The 24,301-nt window shown below is 50.0% G+C and overlaps 1 protein-coding gene across 1 annotated transcript in view; it reads left to right on the forward strand.

Moving 5' to 3' along the window:
- Positions 1 to 24,301, forward strand: part of fhod1 (formin homology 2 domain containing 1) — a 57,082-nt gene that overhangs the window by 6,553 nt on the left and 26,228 nt on the right. The window contains exons 2-8 of the mRNA XM_072379796.1: positions 3,580 to 3,686; positions 4,294 to 4,358; positions 17,737 to 17,804; positions 18,122 to 18,227; positions 22,693 to 22,787; positions 23,132 to 23,243; positions 23,819 to 23,913. Of these exons, the coding sequence (XP_072235897.1) occupies positions 3,580 to 3,686; positions 4,294 to 4,358; positions 17,737 to 17,804; positions 18,122 to 18,227; positions 22,693 to 22,787; positions 23,132 to 23,243; positions 23,819 to 23,913 (648 nt within the window). The remainder of the gene's footprint in view (positions 1 to 3,579; positions 3,687 to 4,293; positions 4,359 to 17,736; positions 17,805 to 18,121; positions 18,228 to 22,692; positions 22,788 to 23,131; positions 23,244 to 23,818; positions 23,914 to 24,301) is intronic.

Raw genomic sequence — 24,301 nt, forward strand, 5'->3', positions numbered from 1 at the left:
TTTAGCATGCTAACTGAGGCCTGTAGAGTCTGAGATGTAGCTCTGGGCTTTTTCACCTTGGGGTGACCTTTAACCTTTAACATGCTAACTGAGGCCTGTGGAGTCTGAGATGTAGCTCTGGGCTTCTTCACCTTGGGGTGACCTTTGACCTTTAACATGCTAACTGAGGCCTGTAGAGTCTGAGATGTAGCTCTGGGCTTTTTCACCTTGGGGTGACCTTTAACCTTTAACATGCTAACTGAGGCCTGTAGAGTCTGAGATGTAGCTCTGGGCTTCTTCACCTTGGGGTGACCTTTAACCTTTAGCATGCTAACTGAGGCCTGTAGAGTCTGAGATGTAGCTCTGGGCTTTTTCACCTTGGGGTGACCTTTAACCTTTAGCATGCTAACTGAGGCCTGTAGAGTCTGAGATGTAGCTCTGGGCTTCTTCACCTTGGGGTGACCTTGCTGGGACGTCCACTCCTGGGAAGATTGACAGCTGTCCTGAATGTTTTCCACTTGTGAATAATCTTTCTCTCTGTAGAATGATGGACTCCAGATAGTCTGGAAATGGCCTTATAACCCTTCCCAGACTGATGGGCAGCAGCAGCTGCTTCTCTGAGATCATTGCTGGTGTCTTTCCTCCTTGGTATCGTGTTAAACTGACAGAACTTCTGCTTTTATAGAGCTGCTCACACTGACTGAGGATCAGTTAATCAGAGCATTGATCAGTTAATCAGAGCATTGATCAGTTAATCAGAGCATTGATCAGTTAATCAGAGCATTGATCAGCAGCTCCTGGCTGCTACTCTTAGTTCCTGTGGAAGCAGGAAGGGTTCACTTAGTTTTTAACCCACTGTTTCTGTGTTTTGTCTCAGTTTTTGCTCCATAAATAATGACTCGGTCTGATGTTCACCTGAGGTTGGATTCACTGAGTTTTAACACCTGCTGAGCAGCAGATGAGTTTAATTTCACTGCGTTCTGGTTCCGTATTTTTGCTCAAATAAGCTTCAGTTCAGTCAGAAATTAAGAATCTGAGTCCAAGTAGAACCGGTCCAGTGGGTTCGAGGTGTTCTCTCTGAATGTGATTCAGGTCAGTGAGGAGAGGAGGGTCATGTGACCTCAGCAGATGCCCCGTCAGGTTCAGAACCGCTCGGTCCATTCTGAGGGTGAAAAGAGACTCGGATACGGCCTGAACTCTCTTAACTTAAAGTGCAGGGAGACAAAACTGCGACAGTCACAACATGTCTGCAGATTCTGTGTGAAATAAATCAGAAAATGGAGAAAAATCACTGGGAAACTGAAAGAAAAAGTATTCCTTCAGTTAAGTTCATCAGACAGTGAGGTCAGAGTGTTGGAACCACAGAAAAATGTGACCTCCAGGCTCTGATCTGCAGAGTCTCCTCCCCTCAGCTGCAGAGAATGTGGCCCTGCAGGTCTGCAGCCTCGCTATCAGCCGCTCCACCGGTTGTGCTTCAGATTATTCCAGCTTCATACCTGAAGGTGAGTCAGCGGCGTGCGACTCTGCCAGGTCCAACGGCTAAAAATACACTCGGATCAGAACTGTTCACTGGAGGAAGAGGATGTGTTTCAGGGCAGAGTCCTTAGAGGGAGGGGCGACACGGATCAGCCGGGCGGGCATTCGGTGCTCAATCAGCTGCCCATAAAGTGTCAATGATTGACTTCATCAGAACAAGTCGAGATTTGCACTGAAACCTGCTGTTCTGGGCCCTTTTAGTGCTGCTGGTGCCCACATGCAGTGACTTATGGGAAACCTGCTGTTTTGGGCCCTTTTAATGCTGCCGGTGCCCACATGCAGTGACTTATGTGAAGCAGTGAAACCTGCTGTTCTGGGCCCTTTTAATGCTGCCGGTGCCCACATGCAGTGACTTATGGGAAACCTGCTGTTTTGGGCCCTTTTAATGCTGCTGGTGCCCACATGCAGTGACTTATGTGAAGCAGTGAAGCAGTGAAACCTGCTGTTCTGGGCCAGAATGACTCCTCGGGTCGGGAGCTGCAGTCAAACGGCTCTTTAAGACAACAGATTGATGTGTTTAAGGATAGAAATGGTTGAAGGACACGTGTTCTGCGGGGTGTAAAGTCGGGCCCATGACCTCTGACCCGCCTGCTCCTCGTTAAAGTGAGGAAAAGTCCGAAGGAGCTCAGCACAGAGGTGAAGGTGTGTCCCGGTGTTCGTTCCTTACAGTCAGTGCTGTAAAACCTCCAGAACAACGAGCCAATCACAGCTCGTCCTAACATGGAGAAAAGTGAGCTTTTCCAGCTGCTTTATCCTCCCGCCTCTGATTCACTCCTGACAAAACTCAAGTTTTTAGCCTTGTTAACGTGCTCGGGGGAAGTTTCGTTTGTTACAGGATGTTTGAGAAACCTCAGCATCAAAGAGGCTGAGCAGGTGTCTGAACATCAGCCAGCAGAGGATGCACTCCTCCTCACCTCCTCCTCCACTCCGGGCCGGGTCCAGGCAGCCAGTAATGAGGCTGACACTTCCTGCTCTGACTCTGCAGAGCTTCAGTCTCAGCTTGTTGCAGGTGGACCGTGGGAGGAGCAGATCCTGACCAGGTGTCTGTGGCACTTCTCCTCACCTCCTCCACCCCGGGCCGGGTCCAGGCAGCCAGTAATGAGGGGGCAGACATGTGAAGAGCAGTTTTAGTGAGAGTTTTCTTAGGTCCAACCCCAACCTGGAGCAGGAGAATGCACTTTGTCAGGCCTCCAACTTGGGTGTCCCACCTGCAGACTAAGCTCCTGCTGGTGTAGCTCTGAGGGTCACTGAGGCAGGTGAACCCCTCAGGGGGGGGACTGGAAAATGAAAATAAAATAAGATCTCCTTCAGGGGTACAGAAGCAGTGCATGCTGATGTAAAGGTGCAGTTAAGCTAGCTGCTGATGTAGCATCAGAGACAGCAGCTAGCTTAACTGCACCAACTTTCTCTGTGTGAGCTGCGGTGGGAAATAAGTCGGCTGCTTTCTAAAAACCGCTGTGATCATGTGAAGCAGAACGGCGCCCTCTACTCATTACATTAGTGTGAGCTGCTCCTCGGTCCCTGTCCTTGCTCCACTTTTACTTACTGTTTGTTTTTATTACACCACAGAACATTCCTTCCATGTGTAAACTGATAATAAACCTGTTCCTGACTCTGATGAACCAATTCAAGCCCTGGTTTCATGGGACTGATGAACCAATTCAAGCCTTGGTTCCATGGGGCTGATGAACCAATTCAAGCCTTGGTTCCATGGGGCTGATGAACCAATTCAAGCCCTGGTTCCATGGGGCTGATGAACCAATTCAAGCCTTGGTTCCATGGGGCTGATGAACCAATTCAAGCCTTGGTTTCATGGGGCTGATGAACCAATTAAAGCCTTGGTTCCATGGGGCTGATGAACCAATTCAAGCCTTGGTTCCATGGGGCTGTCGCAGGTCCCAGATCTGTCAGTGGGAAGCTGTCCCTCTGAGCTGCTGAGTGGAACCGGTTGGGTGGGTTGTGTTTGTTGTGGCAGCAGCTGTCAGCTCACCTGGGCGGCTGACCTGCCTCCTGCTGTCAGAAGGAGGTGCTGCACACACCTGATCTGCTCTGTCTGTGTTGCAGTTGGAGGACTGCACCCTGCAGCTGTCCTTTAATGGAAACTACCTGGACCTGGACTCGTCCCTGACGGAGCAGCGAGATGAGCTGGAGAGCTTCTATGAAGACGTAGCGTAAGAACAGCTTCACTCTGCTCCTTCACACCTGCAGCAGCAGAGCCCCGCCCACCTCACCTGCTGTGGGCGGGGCTCTGCTGCTGCCATTGTTTAGATTTGAAACTGGAGATGTTCATGGAGGATCTGGAGACTGTCTCTTTCTCTCCTTCACATATTCTTTCCATACCTCCATTCTTTCCACACTCTGATCCCAGCAGGCTTCATGTGGAAACTGTTCTGGGATCAGTGTTCCCTCAGAGAGCCTGTGACGCATAAACTGTTCACACAACTCCTCCTGCTCCTCCTCCTCCTCTTCCTCCTCCTCCTCCTGCTGCTCCTCCTCCTCTTCCTCCTGCTCCTCCTCCTCTTCCTCCTGCTCCTCCTCCTCTTCCTCCTCCTCCTCCTGCTCCTCTTCCTCCTCCTCCTCCTCCTCCTCTTCCTCCTGCTCCTGCTCCTCCTCCTGCTCCTCTTCCTCCTCCTCCTCCTCCTCCTCTTCCTCCTCCTCCTCCTCCTCCTCCTGCTCCTCCTCCTCTTCCTCCTCCTCCTGCTCCTCCTGCTCCTCCTCCTCCTCCTGCTCCTCCTGCTCCTCCTCTGTACTAACCGGTCGTCTCCTCTGTTTCCACAGAAAGGGAAAGAAGCCGCTCCTGATCCTGAGGACTCAGCTCTCAGTGCGTGTGCACAGCATTCTGGGTAATTATCTGCTCCTTCCTCTCCTGCAGCAGAGCCTGACTCAGAGCATTCTGGGTAATTATCTGCTCCTTCCTCTCCTGCAGCAGAGCCTGACTCAGAGCATTCTGGGTAATTATCTGCTCCTTCCTCTCCTGCAGCAGAGCCTGACTCAGAGCATTCTGGGTAATTATCTGCTCCTTCCTCTCCTGCAGAAGAGCCTGACTCAGAGCATTCTGGGTAATTATCTGCTCCTTCCTCTCCTGCAGCAGAGCCTGACTCAGAGCATTCTGGGTAATTATCTGCTCCTTCCTCTCCTGCAGCAGAGCCTGACTCAGAGCATTCTGGGTAATTATCTGCCGGTGATGACTCAGAGGAAACTCTCAGTCAGGCTCTTTCCTCCTTCTTTCTGTCCTCCACAGTCAGCTGGAAGGATTCCCTCTGAGTCAGAGAGCTTGTAGCTCAGCTGTTTGTCTTTCTGCCAGCTGTGTTCCCGTCTCATTCCAGATGTTTCCCTCAGGTCTCTCAGTTATGAAGGTACAGAGCAGCAGGATCCTCTTCCAAACTGTCTAATTCTACCAACAGTCAGTGTGTCTGAGCTCAGTTTGAACCTCAGCGTGTTCTCAGACAGATGCAGGCATCAGAGATGCATTCTGGGAACTGTAGTCTTCTTTAGACTGACAGGGAAAGGAGGTCAGAGGTCATCAGAACTGATCTTCCAGATGTAATAATGATCTCAGGTCGTGTGTTGGGAGCAGACGAGTGGACAGAGGTCAGGGGTCATCAGAGGGAGGAGTTAGAAGAAGCAGCACAGAGCGTCCTGCTGGGATCTGTGGGTCTGCAGATGAGGCCCAGCAGGCCTTCATGTTGGGTAATACCAGCGTCTCCAGAGCTCCTGATTACTGCTGGGACAGGTGCTGCGCTGGCTGTTTCCAGGCTGTTTCCAGGCTGTTTCCAGGCTGTTTCCAGGCTGTTTCCAGGCTGTTTCCAGGCAGGTGAAACTCTGGCTGTTTCCAGGTGAAACTCTGGCTGTTTCCAGGCTGTTTCCAGGCAGGTGAAACTCTGGCTGTTTCCAGGCTGTTTCCAGGCAGGTGAAACTCTGGCTGTTTCCAGGTGAAACTCTGGCTGTTTCCAGGCCGTTTCCAGGCAGGTGAAACTCTGGCCGTTTCCAGGCTGTTTCCAGGCAGGTGAAACTCTGGCTGTTTCCAGGTGAAACTCTGGCTGTTTCCAGGCCGTTTCCAGGCAGGTGAAACTCTGGCCGTTTCCAGGCTGTTTCCAGGCAGGTGAAACTCTGGCTGTTTCCAGGTGAAACTCTGGCTGTTTCCAGGCCGTTTCCAGGCAGGTGAAACTCTGGCCGTTTCCAGGCTGTTTCCAGGCAGGTGAAACTCTGGCCTTTTCCAGGCAGGTGAAACTCTGGCTGTTTCCAGGCTGTTTCCAGGCAGGTGAAACTCTGGCTGTTTCCAGGCTGTTTCCAGGCAGGTGAAACTCTGGCTGTTTCCAGGCAGGTGAAACTCTGGCTGTTTCCAGGCTGTTTCCAGGCAGGTGAAACTCTGGCCTTTTCCAGGCAGGTGAAACTCTGGCTGTTTCCAGGCTGTTTCCAGGCAGGTGAAACTCTGGCCTTTTCCAGGCAGGTGAAACTCTGGCTGTTTCCAGGCTGTTTCCAGGCAGGTGAAACTCTGGATGTTTCCAGGCAGGTGAAACTCTGGCTGTTTCCAGGCAGGTGAAACTCTGGCTGTTTCCAGGTGAAACTCTGGCTGTTTCCAGGCTGTTTCCAGGCAGGTGAAACGCTGGCCGTTTCCAGGTGAAACTCTGGCTGTTTCCAGGCTGTTTCCAGGCTGTTTCCAGGCAGGTGAAACGCTGGCTGTTTCCAGGTGAAACTCTGGCTGTTTCCAGGCTGTTTCCAGGCAGGTGAAAGTCTCTCAGCTCTGCTCCACGCTGTGCACACAGGGCCTGATGAAACACGCCCAGGTGCATTCTGGGATCTGTAGTCTTCTTCAGACTGACAGCTGAGGGACAGGCGGAGCAGAGCTGTGGATTCTCAGTGAATGGACTCTTATGCTGATAATTACTCTTAAACTTGAACTTGCTTGGTGGTGCTGGACTTTCATCTGCAGAGGGAGGCTCGGTGCTGGTCCCAGCCGGGCCTCCTCGGTGGCAGCTGGCTCCACCAGAGCTCCACCCACACAAAGATGACTGTGGTTATCTGCCGAACCACGGTTTCTTCCTCACTGTGTTTACGCTGACCGCCCGACACTTAAGTTTGACAGGAGCTGCACAGAGATCAGTCCCAAGCACCCGGAGTCCTCAGCAGATGTGCTGTGGGTGGAAAATGGCTCACATTTGTGCTTGTTGAGTTAATTTTGGACCAATGGAGGACCTCTGCCATGCTACCTGAAACCTTAGCTGGGTTTGTGGCTGAATGTGACTCTGCTGTTCAGAGCAGCTTGTTTCCATCCCAGCAGAGCAAACCTCCAGCCTGCTTTTGGCTGTTATTTTTAGCCCTTTTCTAACCTTATCTGAGCCTGTTGTGTTCCTGTTTGTGGCCGAGTTAAACCCCAGCAGGCCTCGGTTTTATTGCCTTTAAGGGGTTTGAAACAATGCAGAAAAGCTGTGCAGACAGAGGGTGAAACAGGAGAGATCTCTGAGAAAGAGCTGCTGCAGATCGCTGTGTTCGGCTGAAAGCCAAACACCAAACCTTTCTAAAGCATCGTAGTTTCTTCTGTTTATGGGCATTTCCATCATTTCTCTACTGGCCTTTAGTGTCTCACTGTGATGTTTCTCTCTTTGTGGTAGTTTTATGCCTCTTTGTGGTAGTTTTAGGCCTCTTTGTGGTAGTTTTAGGCCTCTTTGTGGTAGTTTTATGCCTCTTTGTGGTAGTTTTATGCCTCTTTGTGGTAGTTTTATGCCTCTTTGTGGCGCTTTTACCTCTCTTTGTGGTAGTTTTATGCCTCTTCTTTGGTAGTTTTAGGCCTCTTTGTGGGGCTTTTACCTCTTTGTGGTAGTTTTAGGCCTCTTTGTGGTAGTTTTAGGCCTCTTTGTGGTAGTTTTAGGCCTCTTTGTGGTAGTTTTAGACCTCTTTGTGGTAGTTTTAGGCCTCTTTGTGGTAGTTTTAAGCCTCTTTGTGGTACTTTTATGCCTCTTTGTGGTAGTTTTAGGCCTCTTTGTGGTAGTTTTAAGCCTCTTTGTGGTACTTTTAGGCCTCTTTGTGGTAGTTTTAGGCCTCTTTGTGGTAGTTTTAAGCCTCTTTGTGGTACTTTTATGCCTCTTTGTGGTAGTTTTATGCCTCTTTGTGGTAGTTTTATGCCTCTTTGTGGTACTTTTAGGCCTCTTTGTGGTAGTTTTAAGCCTCTTTGTGGTAGTTTTATGCCTCTTTGTGGTGCTTTTACCTCTTTGTGGTAGTTTTAGGCCTCTTTGTGGTAGTTTTAGGCCTCTTTGTGATAGTTTTAGGCCTCTTTGTGGTAGATTTAGGCCTCTTTGTGGTAGTTTTAGGTCTCTTTGTGGTAGTTTTAGGCCTCTTTGTGGTAGTTTTAGGCCTCTTTGTGGTAGTTTTAGGCCTCTTTGTGGTAGTTTTAGGCCTCTTTGTGGTAGTTTTAGGCCTCTTTGTGGTAGTTTTAGGCCTCTTTGTGGTGCTTTTGCCTCTTTGTGGTAGTTTTAGGCCTCTTTGTGGTAGTTTTAGGCCTCTTTGTGGTGCTTTTGCCTCTTTGTGGTAGTTTTATGCCTCTTTGTGGTAGTTTTATGCCTCTTTGTGGCGCTTTTACCTCTTTGTGGTAGTTTTTGATCTCTTTGTGGTAGTTTTAGGCCTCTTTGTGGTGCTTTTACCTCTTTGTGGTAGTTTTAGGCCTCTTTGTGGTAGTTTTATGCCTCTTTGTGGCTCTTTTACCTCTCTTTGTGGTAGTTTTAGGCCTCATTGTGGTAGTTTTAGGCCTCTTTGTGGTAGTTTTAGGCCTCTTTGTGGTAGTTTTATGCCTCATTGTGGTAGTTTTAGGCCTATTTGTGGTAGTTTTATGCCTCTTTGTGGTACTTTTAGGCCTCTTTGTGGTACTTTTAGGCCTCTTTGTGGTACTTTTAGGCCTCTTTGTGGTACTTTTAGGCCTCTTTGTGGTAGTTTTAGGCCTCTTTGTGGTAGTTTTATGCCTCTTTGTGGTAGTTTTAGGCCTATTTGTGGTAGTTTTATGCCTCTTTGTGGTACTTTTAGGGCTCTTTGTGGTACTTTTAGGCCTATTTGTGGTAGTTTTAGGCCTCTTTGTGGTAGTTTTAGGCCTCTTTGTGGTAGTTTTAGGCCTCTTTGTGGTAGTTTTATGCCTCTTTGTGGTGCTTTTACGCCTCTTTGTGGTGCTTTTACGCCTCTTTGTGGCGCTTTTATGCCTCTTTGTGGCGCTTTTACCTCTCTTTGTGGTAGTTTTATGCCTCTTTGTGGCTCTTTTACTTCTCTTTGTGGTAGTTTTAGGCCTCTTTGTGGTAGTTTTATGCCTCTTTGTGGCGCTTTTATGCCTCTTTGTGGTGCTTTTACCTCTTTGTGGTAGTTTTAGGCCTCTTTGTGGTAGTTTTAGGCCTCTTTGTGGTAGTTGTATCCCTCTTTGTGGTAGTTTTATGCCTCTTTGTGGCTCTTTTACCTCTCTTTGTGGTAGTTTTAGGCCTCTTTGTGGTGCTTTTACCTCTTTGTGGTAGTTTTAGGCCTCTTTGTGGTAGTTTTATCCCTCTTTGTGGTAGTTTTATGCCTCTTTGTGGCTCTTTTACCTCTCTTTGTGGTAGTTTTATCCCTCTTTGTGGTAGTTTTATCCCTCTTTGTGGTAGTTTTATGCCTCTTTGTGGCTCTTTTACCTCTCTTTGTGGTAGTTTTATGCCTCTTTGTGGTAGTTTTATGCCTCTTTGTGGTAGTTTTATGCCTCTTTGTGGTAGTTTTATGCCTCTTTGTTGTTATTGTGTCTCTTTGTAGTGGGTCTGCATCTCTGTATGATCTTATAAGAACATTTTTACTGTCTGAGAAACTCTAAAAATCTTTTTTGGGCGCTGCAGACGGAACATTTCTTTTTTTAATCCGGCGGAGTCTTTGAGGACTCTTTAAATGTCTTCATGAAGCCAGATGCTGGCAGCTCTTTGGCTCTGTTCCTGTCTTTAAGGTTCATCATCTGAGGAGCAGCGCTGGGATCGGTCTGTCCTGTAGCTGCAGAGATCTCCCCCCTCTCTCCTGGGAAATGCTCAACTTTCCCAGAGTGCCATCGGCTGCCCCCCCCACTTCTTGCGCTGCCTGGCATGACCCCGCCCTTCCTGCTGAGGGGATTTCCCAGCATGCTTCCTCCTCTGAGTCCTCGCTGTGTTGTGACAGAGGCACCAGTGTGACTCACAGGACTGAAGGGATGATGGTGAAGAAGAAGCCGCAGCAGCGTTTGGACTGAAGTTTAATCAGAAAACACAGAAATAAAGACTTTTATCTTTAGCTGTTGGTTAGCAAAACATTTATCAGTCATAACGTCAAGGTGGAAGAAGCATGTGTTGATTTAAGGCCTTTGATTGCTTCCTGTGAGCTCTTCTGATGTTTCTGACTCAGACTTTCATTAAATGTCGGCGGCTCTTTGTTTTACCTTCATTCAGTCTCTGCTGCTGACTGATCAGGTGACTCCTGCTGCAGTTCATCAGTATTTCTGTTTCACCTTTAAGGTCCAGTTATCGTGTAAAAGCTGAGTCTCATCTTTACCTCATGAGCTGCAGAGCGGAGACGGCGCTCGGGTCGGGGAGGTCAGGCAGGACCGTTCCTTCTATAGAAATATTAACTTCCCTCATGAGCTTCTCTGAACTGGACCTATTTTTGTCATCATGGCGTCACTCATCAGATTCCCTCCAGTCTGCTGCTGGTCCTGGTGAAAATAAGTCCTGATTAAACTGATATTAAGCCTAAAACTCTTCTGTCCAGTCAGGTTTTAAGCATCATGACGGCCGCTGAGTCCAGGCTTCAGTTCAGGAGTTAACCAGCCAGAGAATGACTTCTCTCTGGCCACGCCCACTTCTTATAAAGGTGTAGTGAGCGAGGTCATCATCAAACAGATGTACACGTGGTTTAAAGCCGGTTCCACACCTTCAGTTTCACACAAACAGCCTTAAATGTCCTCGCTGAGAAAAAGGAAAAGTAATGAGACTTTTTAAGAAATGGTGGCGCGGTAAAAGTTTCACCTTTTGTTCAGGTTGTGGCATTAAGTTTTATTAGCAGTACATAGTTAAAGTGAGCTGGTTCAGCTCAGGTTTCCTGTTGATCAGATGCAGAACAGACCCTAAAAGGACCAAATGATGGAGCAGGAAGTTAGAGGGTTAATGCTGGGGTCCTTCCAGCTGTTAGACCTCAGCAGGTGATGCTGACCTCTAACAAACTGCTGGGTTCCCGGGGAGAAGTGAGAGTGGAAGGTTTGTCCCGTTGAGTCATGTTGGTTCACGTCCTGAGCTCAGCGGTGCGTTCAGGGCCCCGCCCGAGCAGTCGGAAAGTAAAGAGTCGGGAGCTCTCTGATGTTTGAATAAACTCGATGACTGTTTGAGAACAACGGCGTCAGTCGGCCTCAGAGTCGCACGTCTGTGCCACCGAGTGAACGCAGTCGCACCGACCAATCAGGACAGGCGTGGACCCGATGCTGCTGTGTGTGATATGTCACAGCTGTGCACGAGGCTGTGCACGAGGCTGTGCTCAGATCAGTTTCTGACCTGGGGTCAGAGTGCGTTTGGTGTCCACAGGAAGGCGCAGGCCTGGTGTCAAGGTTCGGGTCAGGACCGGATCGTGTGTGTGTGCACGTGCACGTGTGTGTGCACGTGTGTGATTTCCTGTTTTCATAAAGTCCAGAAGCCGCAGTTCTGGCTCCAGCATGTTTTATGGGGACCAAATGTTTGGCCTCACACGTTGAAAGAGATTTTTGAGGCTCGGAGCTTGTTTTTCTGGTCGGGAGTCGGTTAAGAAGCTCAGGAATGTGTCACCAAAGACTGAAGAAACAGCGTTTCTCTGGAGCTGGACCGACCCGGTTTGATGGCTGGGCTTGGTGCTGCACGTGTTTCTGTTGGTTTCACCTTTTTAAATAGATTTAAGCTGCTGCCACTGGACTGAAAGCTCAGCTCTGCTGACAGCAGACTGCATCCCTACAGCGCCTCTCTTTTGGGTTCCACCACATTCCTGTTCACCAGCAGCCATTAAAACATTAAAACATGGCTTCCTTTCTGCGGCAGCAGTCGGGACGCCTCCCTGAAACGCTTCTGCTGTTTGTGTTTGTGAAAGCTTTTGTTCCCGGCTCGGTTCTTCCTGCAGAGTGTGACTCGGGGGGCACCAACAGGAAATACCACCCTGAGTTTATCAGGCTCACTTCCTGCGTGTGGAGGGTAAACAGGAGTCCATCCCTGTTTTCCTCTGCCTCCTTCACCCTGATCTCTGTGATTCTGCTGCATCATGAAGCACCTCAGAGGGCCTGAAGGCTGGAATGATTCATGAGAAATGCTCTTTGATATGAAAGTCTTTCCATTTCTTCCTCTTCATGCTTCCACCTTAACTTTCTTCCTTATGAGATCATCTCAGTGATGTCATGGCGTCCCTCTGCCTGGAAGAGTGTTTCCCAACAGCAGCTTTGACTCACAGCAGCTTCTAACCTGTGGGATGTAGGTGATGTGGCCTGAGGATAAAACCTCCCACTGATGTTACTCTGCAGCAGCTGTTTGTGGCGGTCTTCATTTGATTTCCCCCCCCCTGGGCGGGAAGCCGCTGTCTGCTGCTGCCGTTAGCTGCAACAACAGCAGCTTTGACTCACCCTGACTGCCTCCACAGACACAATGAAACGCTGCATGTTTGCATTTTGTGTTTCCTGCTGGATTCATGCAAACAGTGGGTGTGGCTGCTGGGATCCGGTGTCTCTGCAGCTAAAGTCCTCAGAGCAGAAGAACAGGTTATCTGAGATGTGAGGAAGCTCCAACTCCCTCAGAGCAGAGAGGATCCTCTGACTGCTGCTGGCTGCTCAAAGCTCTGAAACCTTCACCCCTGCACCTCATGCAGGGTTAGGGTAACCTAACCCAACCCAACCTAACCCAACCCAACCCAACCTAACCCAACCTAACCCAACCTAACCTAACCCAACCCAACCTAACCCAACCCAACCCAACCCAACCCAACCCAACCTAACCCAACCTAACCCAACCTAACCCAACCTAACCCAACCTAACCCAACCTAACCCAACCTAACCCAACCTAACCCAACCTAACCCAACCCAACCCAACCCAACCTAACCCAACCCAACCTAACCCAACCTAACCCAACCTAACCCAACCCAACCTAACCTAACCCAACCTAACCCAACCCAACCCAACCTAACCCAACCTAACCCAACCTAACCCAACCTAACCCAACCCAACCCAACCTAACCCAACCTAACCCAACCCAACCCAACCTAACCCAACCTAACCCAACCTAACCCAACCTAACCCAACCTAACCCAACCTAACCCAACCTAACCCAACCCAACCCTAACCCTGCATGAGGTAGAGATCAGCTGCATCTCAGAGCCAACCAGACCGGAAACTAACAGCTTTACTGGAACATGAAGCTTCTTTGGTGTCAGAACCTTTCACACAGAACTCTGGGCTCTGGTCCAAAGGCTGCTTTCAGGTCACCAGCTGGTTCAAGTTAAATGACAGAAACCTGTTGCTGAATCACTTTAAAGTGGATTGTTGAATTATTGTCTCTTTCAGTTTTAGTGCCAGACATCAGTCTGGGAGTCGGGTCCAGAAAGGATGAAGAACTGCACCGATTTCAGCTGAAAATGCTTCAGAGCAGGTGTTCAGCGCCGGTTTCACCTTCCTGGGATCAGACGGTAATCTGTGCTCGTAGCGCTCGGGACAAACTGCCTTTGGTGAAGCTGCAGAGACGTCATGAAGCAACAGGAACCTTTGACCTTCAGTCTAAGAGTGGGAGTGCAGTCAGGGCAGAGGAATTGTGTGCGCTGGCTTCATAAAACACTTATAGCTCTTTATAATCCCTCCTCTCAGCCCTCAGCTGTTGCAGTGAAGCTGTGGCTGGCTGGCGGCCATCTTTGCTCCGAACTGATGGGAGGCGTCTCCCCGCTGAAAGGAAGCTGCCACACTCTGATGACTCAGCGTTCTCATGATGGTTGAACCTGACTCACACAAAGACTGACTGTGGCGAGCAGGCGATGATGCCTGTGTTTCCGTGCCACACGCTGCTGTTAGAAAGTTAGAAAGGGAAGGAATTCAACCACGACTCTGATCCCAGGCGACCTTTAGGCTTCAGTCTCACCCGCAGATGGTTGGAGATCAGGGCTCCCCTCATGTCCCCGTCTCTGTTTCTAACCTGGAACTGCTGCCGTCTCTGTTTCTAACCTGGAACTGCTGCCGTCTCTCAGTTTCTAACCTGGAACTGCTGCCGTCTCTGTTTCTAACCTGGAACTGCTGCCGTCTCTCAGTTTCTAACCTGGAACTGCTGCCGTCGCTCAGTTTCTAACCTGGAACTGCTGCCGTCTCTCAGTTTCTAACCTGGAACTGCTGCCGTCTCTCAGTTTCTAACCTGGAACTGCTGCCGTCTCTCAGTTTCTAACCTGGAACTGCTGCCGTCTCTCAGTTTCTAACCTGGAACTGCTGCCGTCGCTCAGTTTCTAACCTGGAACTGCTGCCGTCTCTCAGTTTCTAACCTGGAACTGCTGCCGTCTCTCAGTTTCTAACCTGGAACTGCTGCCGTCTCTCAGTTTCTAACCTGGAACTGCGGCCGTCTCTCTGTTTCTAACCTGGAACTGCTGCCGTCTCTCAGTTTCTAACCTGGAACTGCGGCCGTCTCTCTGTTTCTAACCTGGAACTGCTGCCGTCTCTCAGTTTCTAACCTGGAACTGCTGCCGTCTCTCAGTTTCTAACCTGGAACTGCTGCCGTCTCTCAGTTTCTAACCTGGAACTGCTGCCGTCTCTCAGTTTCTAACCTGGAACTGCTGCTGTCTCTCTGTTTCTAACCTGGAACTGCTGCCGTCTCTCAGTTTCACGTTGCTCTGATGCTGAAGGAGCTGAGCTGACGCTGGGTTTCTGCTTGATGCTCGTTAGCAGCAGCACCGACCCGACAGAACAAAGTGTTTGGGTTTGAGATGAGATGAAAGTAGCAGATAAAGACGAGCGGTGGCCACAGTCCTGCTCTGATCAGCAGGTAAACTGAGGAGAAAACGTCTCACTCTGCTGTTCTGAAGCCGTTTTGCAGCCAGATGTGCAGCGGACTCTGGACTCTGGACTCTGGACTCTGGACTCTGGACTCTGGACTCTGGACTCTGGACTCTGGACCGAGCGGCTCCACAGGCGGCTGAACATCAGTCTGAAGTGGCCTCAGAGGTCCAAACACACACTTGACTTCAGTGGAGTGTCAGAAGAGCAGGGCTGAAGTTCTGCATCTGTTTGAGATGAACTTGTGTTTATTTCAGGGTCAGTTTGGTTTATTTCAGCCTGCTGTTTGTCATGATAACCTTGTTGATATTTTTACTCTGTCAGGGAGCTGAAACTGCACAGCTGGTCTAAAGGTTCTGGTCATGTGACCCATGTGAGAGATGGATTTATACTTTATGCATCCCACACGGGGAAACTTACCTGTTACAGCAGCATAAAAGAAAGTGTAGAAAACACTACAGATTTAAAGTAAAAAGGGCAGGAAGCAGACAGAAATAAGTAGAACCTGCACAATAATAAACCTCCATAATACAAGTAATACTGCCAAAGTCAGTGAGCAGGAAACATTATCGGGTGGAGCAGGTCTCTGTCCCTCCCAGATTCCAGCTGTGCTGTGATGAGGTCACACCTGGAAACGGTCTGTAAGGTTTGAACCACTGAAACCGCCAAAATAACAAAGAAATGCACCAAAAACTGTCAGAAATTCGCATTTCTGCCTAATTTACAACTATTATTTTAAGTTTTTATTAAAGAGAACCTTTTTACAGAAAATATAAATAAATATTCCTCAAACAGTTCTCTGATCAGTGATTTATATCCTGACTCATAACTGTTCTCTAATTTAATTTCACATTTGTTAAAAACATGGAATAACCACGTGTTCTCAGAGGCGTCAATAACCGGCCTGCAGAAGAGGGGCGGAGTCTCTGCACGCCGTAACCGGCCTGCAGAAGAGGGGCGGAGTCTCTGCACGCCGTAACCGGCCTGCAGAAGAGGGGCGGAGTCTCTGCACGCCGTGAGATGATCCGACTGAACTGGTGCAAAATGACAGAAGAAGAAGCTGCTTTATGTCAGCTGGTGCAAAACTAAGATGTAAAAGAAGAAAAATGACGATAAATAAGGTAGAAATACGGATTTGTCAGAATGATATGAATATAAATGAAGATCCTCTGATCTGGTGCATGTTTCTGCAGCTGCTGGCGAGCAGCTTCTGGATTTATTGGTTCTGTCAGTTGTGAGAATCTCACATGGTCCGGTGAAATGTTTGTTCACTTTGCAGCAGACTGAGAGTCTCTCGCTGTGACGGTGAACTCTGATCATGTGTTTCGCTGTGAGGTGCTGTGCAGGTGGGACTCCTCTGAGGGGAATCAGCTGCTGATGCAGTCAGACTTTTTCTCAGGGAGCTCCTTCTTCTTCTCCTTCTCCTTCTTCCATGTTGCTGAATAAACTGTTTACTGGGCAGTAAACAGGATGCTGCAGCGGTTCTTCAGGCTGGACCACAGACAGCAGTTGGTTCTCCGGGTCAGACGATGTGAAATCAGTCATCGACCCATGACTTCCTGTGACGTGACGCTGGTTACAGACTGAGTTTAGATTGATTTTTGATGCATATCCTCGTTTCTGCTTTGATTTGTTTCCTGGACTCAGCGTCTCATGAACTGCTGGAATCAGTCATTTGCTCTGAAACTGACTCCAGTTCAGTTTATTTGTTCTGGTCGTTTCTCAGAGTTCAGCAGACGGTGATGAAGATCCTCTTCAGTTCGGTTTCTGCACCCACTCCATCAGTGGGTTGGGCTGTTGTTTCTGTTGCTTAGCAACAACTCAGCTGATGATGTCACACACAGCGCCAGCAGGTAACTCAGGTGAACTAAGACAGAAACTCACAGCCAGCAGTTCAACATCTGGGCTGCAGAGACGCTCCAGATTCCACCATCTGTTGTTAACCAGCTCTGTGATCCTTCTCCTTTACTGTTAGCGCTCTGTCTGCAGTCTCTGTCTGCCCGGATAGTCTTAAAGCTGAGCAGAGAGCTGTTAGAGTTGTTCCTGCAGCCAGGTCCAGGATTCCACCATCTGTTGCTAACCAGCTCTGTGATCCTCCTCCTTTACTGTTAGCGCTCTGTCTGCAGTCTCTGTCTGCCCGGATAGTCTTAAAGCTGAGCAGAGAGCTGTTAGAGCTGTTCCTGCAGCCAGGTCCAGGATTCCACCATCTGTTGTTAACCAGCTCTGTGATCCTCCTCCTTTACTGTTAGCGCTCTGTCTGCAGTCTCTGTCTGCCCGGATAGTCTTAAAGCTGAGCAGAGAGCTGTTAGAGTTGTTCCTGCAGCCAGGTCCAGGACTCCACCATCTGTTGTTAACCAGCTCTGTGATCCTCCTCCTTTACTGTTAGTGCTCTGTCTGCAGTCTCTGTCTGCCCGGATAGTCTTAAAGCTGAGCAGAGAGCTGTTAGAGTTGTTCCTGCAGCCAGGTCCAGGATTCCACCATCTGTTGTTAACCAGCTCTGTGATCCTCCTCCTTTACTGTTAGCGCTCTGTCTGCAGTCTCTGTCTGCCCGGATAGTCTTAAAGCTGAGCAGAGAGCTGTTAGAGTTGTTCCTGCAGCCAGGTCCAGGATTGTTGGTAACCAGCTCTGTGAGGACCTGATGGGTTGATGATCAGGACCTGCTCCTCACTGGTTCTCTTCGTCTTTTTCTGGAAGATCTTCTTTAGTAAATGTTTGTATTTTGACATCATGGTCTGAACTTTTGTCTTCAGGTGTTCCTCAGGGTTCTGTTCTGGGCCCAGTGCTGTTTGCTTCCTTTGGGTCATATAATTGGAGCATTTGAAGCTGTTTCCTGCCATTGTTACTCAGATGATGTTCAGCTGTATCTTTTCAGCCTGATGACATTTCTAAGGTCTCTGAGCTGCATAAAGTCCCTAAAGACTGGATGTCAGACACCTTTCTTCAGCTGGATCCAGATAAAACAGGTTCTGGATGTTCTGTCTTCTTCAGTCTGACCCACTTCACGTAATCTTGGTGTTTTTTTCTGATCCCGGATCAGCATGTAAACAGCTCAGTTCCTTCATGTTTCAGCCTGAATCAGCCTGTTGGATCCCAGCAGAGATGGAAATGATTGATCATCTCATCCCGTCCTGATTATTGGAATTCCCTTTTTTCTGTCTGAGCAGAACTTCTCTGAACCGCTGAGTCCGGGATGTGAGGTCACTTCCTGTGTTTCTTTTTCTTGTGTTTCAGAGAAGCTGTACAACTCTCAGGGACCGGAGCTCAGACGGTCGCTCTTCTCCCTCAAACAGCTCTTCCAGGTGAGTGTTTCCTCATTTAGACTCAGAGAAGCTGCAGGTTTCTTTTCATGTTGGAGTTTTATTGGCTGAGGTTGTTGGAACAAACTCAAACAAGTTTTTACCTGCTGAAACACCAACTATATCATTTCCAACATGAGTGTAAATCAGTCCCTTCAGGACGTACACAAAGCAGCATTTCCAGGAAACACAGGTTCTTCATATCTGTTTGAGCTGTGAGGTGATTTTTGTCATGAGGCAGCGAATAAGTTTCCTGTGAGGAGCCTGTGCCTTACAGACGAAACTGAGGGAATAAGGGGGGTGACTCTGAATGTTTGCAGGACGATAAAGACCTGGTTCCAGAGTTCGTGGCTTCTGAGGGTTTGACCTGTTTCATTAAAGTTGGAGCAGAGGCCGACCACAACTACCAGAACTACATCCTGAGAGGTGAGGCTCCACCCAACACTGACCGTTAGCGGGAGGCTCCACCCAACACTGACCGTTAGCGGGAGGCTCCACCCAACACTGACCGTTAGCGGGAGGCTCCACCCAACACTGACCGTTAGCGGGAGACTGACCGTTAGCGGGAGACTCCACCCAACACTGACCGTTAGCGGGAGACTGACCGTTAGCAGGAAGCTCCACCCAACACTGACCGTTAGCAGGAGGCTCCACCCAACACTGACCGTTAGCGGGAGACTGACTGTTAGCGGGAGGCTCCACCCAACACTGACTGTTAGCGGGAGGCTCCACCCAACACTGACTGTTAGCGGGAGGCTCCACCCAACACTGACTGTTAGCGGGAGGCTCCACCCAACACTGACTGTTAGCGGGAGGCTCCACCCAACACTGACCGTTAGCAGGAGGCTCCACCCAACACTGACACTTAGGAGGCTCCACCCAACACTGACCGTTAGCGGGAGACTCCACCCAACACTGACCGTTAGAAGGAGGCTCCACCCAACACTGACCGTTAGTAGGAGGCTCCACCCAACACTGACCGTTAGCGGGAGACTCCACCCAACACTGACCGTTAGAAGGAGGCTCCACTCAACACTGACCGTTAGCGGGAGGCTCCACCCAACACTGAGCGTTAGCGGAAGACTCTACCCAACACTGACCGTTAGCGGGAGGCTCCACCCAACACTGAGCGTTAGCGGAAGACTCTACCCAACACTGACCGTTAGCGGGAGGCTCCACCCAACACTGACCGTTAGCGGGAGACTGACCGTTAGCGGGAGACTCCACCCAACACTGACCGTTAGCGGGAGACTGACCGTTAGCGGGAGACTCCACCCAACACTGACCGTTAGCGGGAGACTGACCGTTAGCAGGAAGCTCCACCCAACACTGACTGTTAGCAGGAGGCTCCACCCAACACTGACCGTTAGCAGGAGGCTCCACCCAACACTGACCGTTAGCGGGAGACTGACCGTTAGCGGGAGACTCCACCCAACACTGACCGTTAGCGGGAGACTGACCGTTAGCAGGAAGCTCCACCCAACACTGACTGTTAGCAGGAGGCTCCACCCAACACTGACCGTTAGCAGGAGGCTCCACCCAACACTGACCGTTAGCAGGAGGCTCCACCCAACACTGACCGTTAGCGGGAGGCTCCACCCAACACTGACCGTTAGCGGGAGGCTCCACCCAACACTGACCGTTAGCGGGAGGCTCCACCCAACACTGACCGTTAGCGGGAGGCTCCACCCAACACTGACCGTTAGCGGGAGGCTCCACCCAACACTGACCGTTAGCGGGAGACTGACCGTTAGCGGGAGACTCCACCCAACACTGACCGTTAGCGGGAGACTGACCGTTAGCAGGAAGCTCCACCCAACACTGACCGTTAGCAGGAGGCTCCACCCAACACTGACCGTTAGCGGGAGACTGACTGTTAGCGGGAGGCTCCACCCAACACTGACTGTTAGCGGGAGGCTCCACCCAACACTGACTGTTAGCGGGAGGCTCCACCCAACACTGACCGTTAGCGGGAGGCTCCACCCAACACTGACCGTTAGTAGGAGGCTCCACTCAACACTGACTGTTAGCGGGAGGCTCCACCCAACACTGAGCGTTAGCGGAAGACTCTACCCAACACTGACCGTTAGCGGGAGGCTCCACCCAACACTGAGCGTTAGCGGAAGACTGACCGTTAGCGGGAGACTCCACCCAACACTGACCGTTAGCGGGAGACTGACCGTTAGCGGGAGACTCCACCCAACACTGACCGTTAGCGGGAGACTGACCGTTAGCAGGAAGCTCCACCCAACACTGACCGTTAGCGGGAGGCTCCACCCAACACTGACTGTTAGCGGGAGGCTCCACCCAACACTGACTGTTAGCGGGAGGCTCCACCCAACACTGACTGTTAGCGGGAGGCTCCACCCAACACTGACCGTTAGCAGGAGGCTCCACCCAACACTGACACTTAGGAGGCTCCACCCAACACTGACCGTTAGCGGGAGACTCCACCCAACACTGACCGTTAGAAGGAGGCTCCACCCAACACTGACCGTTAGTAGGAGGCTCCACTCAACACTGACTGTTAGCGGGAGGCTCCACCCAACACTGAGCGTTAGCGGAAGACTCTACCCAACACTGACCGTTAGCGGGAGGCTCCACCCAACACTGAGCGTTAGCGGAAGACTCTACCCAACACTGACCGTTAGCGGGAGGCTCCACCCAACACTGACCGTTAGCGGGAGACTGACCGTTAGCGGGAGACTCCACCCAACACTGACCGTTAGCGGGAGACTGACCGTTAGCGGGAGACTCCACCCAACACTGACCGTTAGCGGGAGACTGACCGTTAGCAGGAAGCTCCACCCAACACTGACTGTTAGCAGGAGGCTCCACCCAACACTGACCGTTAGCAGGAGGCTCCACCCAACACTGACCGTTAGCGGGAGACTGACCGTTAGCGGAAGACTCCACCCAACACTGACCGTTAGCGGGAGACTGACCGTTAGCAGGAAGCTCCACCCAACACTGACTGTTAGCAGGAGGCTCCACCCAACACTGACCGTTAGCAGGAGGCTCCACCCAACACTGACTGTTAGCAGGAGGCTCCACCCAACACTGACTGTTAGCAGGAGGCTCCACCCAACACTGACCGTTAGCGGGAGGCTCCACCCAACACTGACTGTTAGCGGGAGGCTCCACCCAACACTGACCGTTAGCGGGAGGCTCCACCCAACACTGACCGTTAGCGGAAGGCTCCACCCAACACTGACCGTTAGCGGGAGGCTCCACCCAACACTGACCGTTAGCGGGAGACTGACTGTTAGCAGGAGGCTCCACCCAACACTGACCGTTAGCGGGAGGCTCCACCCAACACTGACTGTTAGCGGGAGGCTCCACCCAACACTGACCGTTAGCGGGAGGCTCCACCCAACACTGACCGTTAGCGGAAGGCTCCACCCAACACTGACTGTTAGCGGGAGGCTCCACCCAACACTGACTGTTAGCGGGAGGCTCCACCCAACACTGACTGTTAGCGGGAGGCTCCACCCAACACTGACCGTTAGCGGGAGGCTCCACCCAACACTGACCGTTAGCGGAAGGCTCCACCCAACACTGACCGTTAGCGGGAGGCTCCACCCAACACTGACCGTTAGCTAAACTAATTGTAGTTTAGAAGTCGTTATTAGGCCTGAGAGCTGTTTTTTGCTTTATTTTTGGTAAATGAGCAACTTCTTTAGAAGAAAACAAACTGCAGATGTGCCTGTCCACACAGCAGGGGGCGCTGCAGCTGCTCAGAGACATTCAGACCAGAAATATTCTGGGAAGGTAGCTGTGAGTTAGCATGGGTGGAGAATTACTGCCATCTGTCGGTTATATCAGTGAAGCATCTGTTTAATGTACGATGGGAGAATATTTGGTTAGTTTGATGACTAACCGGTGAATTAATCTATTAATTAATTTGAGAGGAATCAGAATCAAAGCGACTGCTCCTGTTCTGTGATGAAAACATTTTTCAACCAAAAGGAGGATGTGATGAAGACGTGTTTCTGAACATTGAAGATGTTTTCTTCATGAGCTCACAGTCAAGGTCGAGTTTATTTCCAGAGGAGGTTTAAAGCAACGTTCTGCACATCTGGATGAAGAAAATAACAGTAAGAGCCAATAAAGCTCAGCGAGTAAAACGCAGCAGATAGCAGTAAAAGACAATAAAGCAAATAACGGCAGAACTCAGAATAAATCATCTTAAAGGACGTCAGACTGGAGCCAAAAGCCAAGAAGAAGAGCTGAAAGTGAGGAATGAGCCGAGCTGTACGGAGAAGTGAACTGTTCCACAGATCGTTCCATAAATGCTGTTTTCAGTTTCAGGTCCATTTAAACCTTAAAGTGAGCAATAAAATCAGTCTGAAAACCGACTGGGAGCCAGTGAAGGGAAGGGAAGGGTCATGTGATCAGGCTTTTTAATCCCAGTTAAAGCTGCTCAGTTTGGACCAACAGAACTCTGACCCAAACACACAGAACCCAGCAGTCCCAGAACCAGGAGAGGAACCACTGAAGGACTGTTTCAGCTCCACCTCGGTAATAACTGATAAAACCAGTTTTAGTGGCTGCACTGATCAGTTTATCCATGCAAAGGACCAGTCAGACATTACTTCCACAAACTGACGATGTGCTGGAAAACTTTAACTCATTTCCTGAGTGTCTCAGACCTTTCCGCCGTGGTACGGTTCTTTGTAGCGGGTCACAGAGGATGAAGCTTCTGTGTTCGGGCCCCAGCAGTCGGCCCAATAATCCGTCCACTGCGGCTTCAGAGGATGGAAACAGCTTCAGCTTCACACGTCCAGGAAAGCCGCAGAGAGCAGCGTCAGCGCTGCAGATTATATGTTCCTCTGCAGCAGCTGGAGCTGTGTGTGGAAACTCTCATCTGTGTGTGTGTGTGTGTCCTCAGCGCTCAGTCAGATCATGCTGTTTGTGGACGGCATGAACGGCGTGATAAACCACAACGAGACGGTGCAGTGGCTCTACACGCTGACAGGAAGTCTGGTGAGTCATCACGGCTGCTGACGACCTGACGCATCACACCCAGGTGGAGATTCTCCAGCTGGACATTCAGTAGATCAAACACACACACTGTAACACACCCACAGGTTCTGTGTTCATCATCACCAACAGCAGCCCAGATGTTTGTCCACACAGTCCGGTGACGTTCACACCTCCTGCTGTTTGTCCTCACTGAGGAGAAGCAGGAAGGATAACAGCAGGGTGTGTGTTGGACGGTCACAGAACCCAGTTATGGAGCTGAGGTCCTCCTCAGACTCGGAGCACTTAATCAAAGGGCTGCAGCGCCGCCTGCTGGACAAACGCTCAACATGTTCCTGTCTCCTCAGTCTCGTCTGGTGGTGAAAACGTCTCTGAAGCTGCTCATCGTCTTTGTCGAGTATTCGGAGTCCAACAGTCCGCTGCTGATCACCGCCGTCAACACCGTGGACGGAAGGCGAGGTAAGCGATCACACACCGGCCACTGTGCAGGGTCAAAGGTCAAAGATACGCCGGGACGAATCATTTGGTCTCAGTCTGCGGTTTTATTCGTTAAATATTGATCTGCCTGTTTTGTGACTGAACCTCTTATAATAGAGGCTCAGAAACTTCCTGCTGACACTTAAATCGATGTGAAGGATTTTTATTGGTTAAAATCTCTGAGTGTCAGCAGGTCAAAGTGCATCAGATCTGTTCAACAGCTCTTTTTCTGGAACATTTCAGAGGCTGAGGACAGAAGATGAACTCTAAGTGTTTGATGGTGTTTCTGTTTGTTCTTTATTTGCTGCAAACAGCCTTTAAACCATCTGACTGAAACTTTCTCACAATAATCCACCTGCAGCACATTCAGATCAGGAAATCATCACATCTCTGCTTTAATACATTTCCACAGTCAGAACACCTGGCAGACTCAGATTTGATGTGAGACCACCAGTTCGGGTTAATTAAATCGGATAACCTGTGTTAACTTGAACCATCCTCCGTTGTACAGTCAAAGCTGTTGCTATGGTTACTGCATCAGGTGTGTGTTGCTGCAGGTGTGAAGCCGTGGAGTTATGTGATGGATGTTCTGGAGGAGAAGAACGGTGCTGACACTGAGCTGCTCATGTTTACCATGACGCTCATCAACAAGGTAAAGAAACTGTGACCAAATGTTCAGTTTAATAAGCAAACAATCTGTCTCGTAAAAAAAAAACGATGAAGACAAACGATATAAACGGAAAGCATTCGGATCCGATCTGCATCTGGATCCAATATGTTCTACAAAGCGACAAAGAGACAGATTTTACGGCTGTTTTACCACCATCTGGGTCCGTAGAGGTCTGAACCAGCTGTTCTCCTGAATGCTGTCGTCTCCTAAGAACAGTGATGGCCGAACACTCCCAAACTCTAGGTGATGTTATTCGGCAGCTAACGTGCAAAAACGTCCGTATTGGATGAATGATGTCACTAACTTCACCAACTGATTGGTTTCCTGCCTTCTCATAGACTAATAGAACTGGGTTGTCCAAAGGAAGCGT

The sequence above is a fragment of the Leuresthes tenuis genome, unplaced genomic scaffold, assembly GCF_036924035.1.
Source record: "Leuresthes tenuis unplaced genomic scaffold, fLeuTen1.0.hap1 SCAF_2, whole genome shotgun sequence".
NCBI lineage: Eukaryota > Metazoa > Chordata > Actinopteri > Atheriniformes > Atherinopsidae > Leuresthes > Leuresthes tenuis.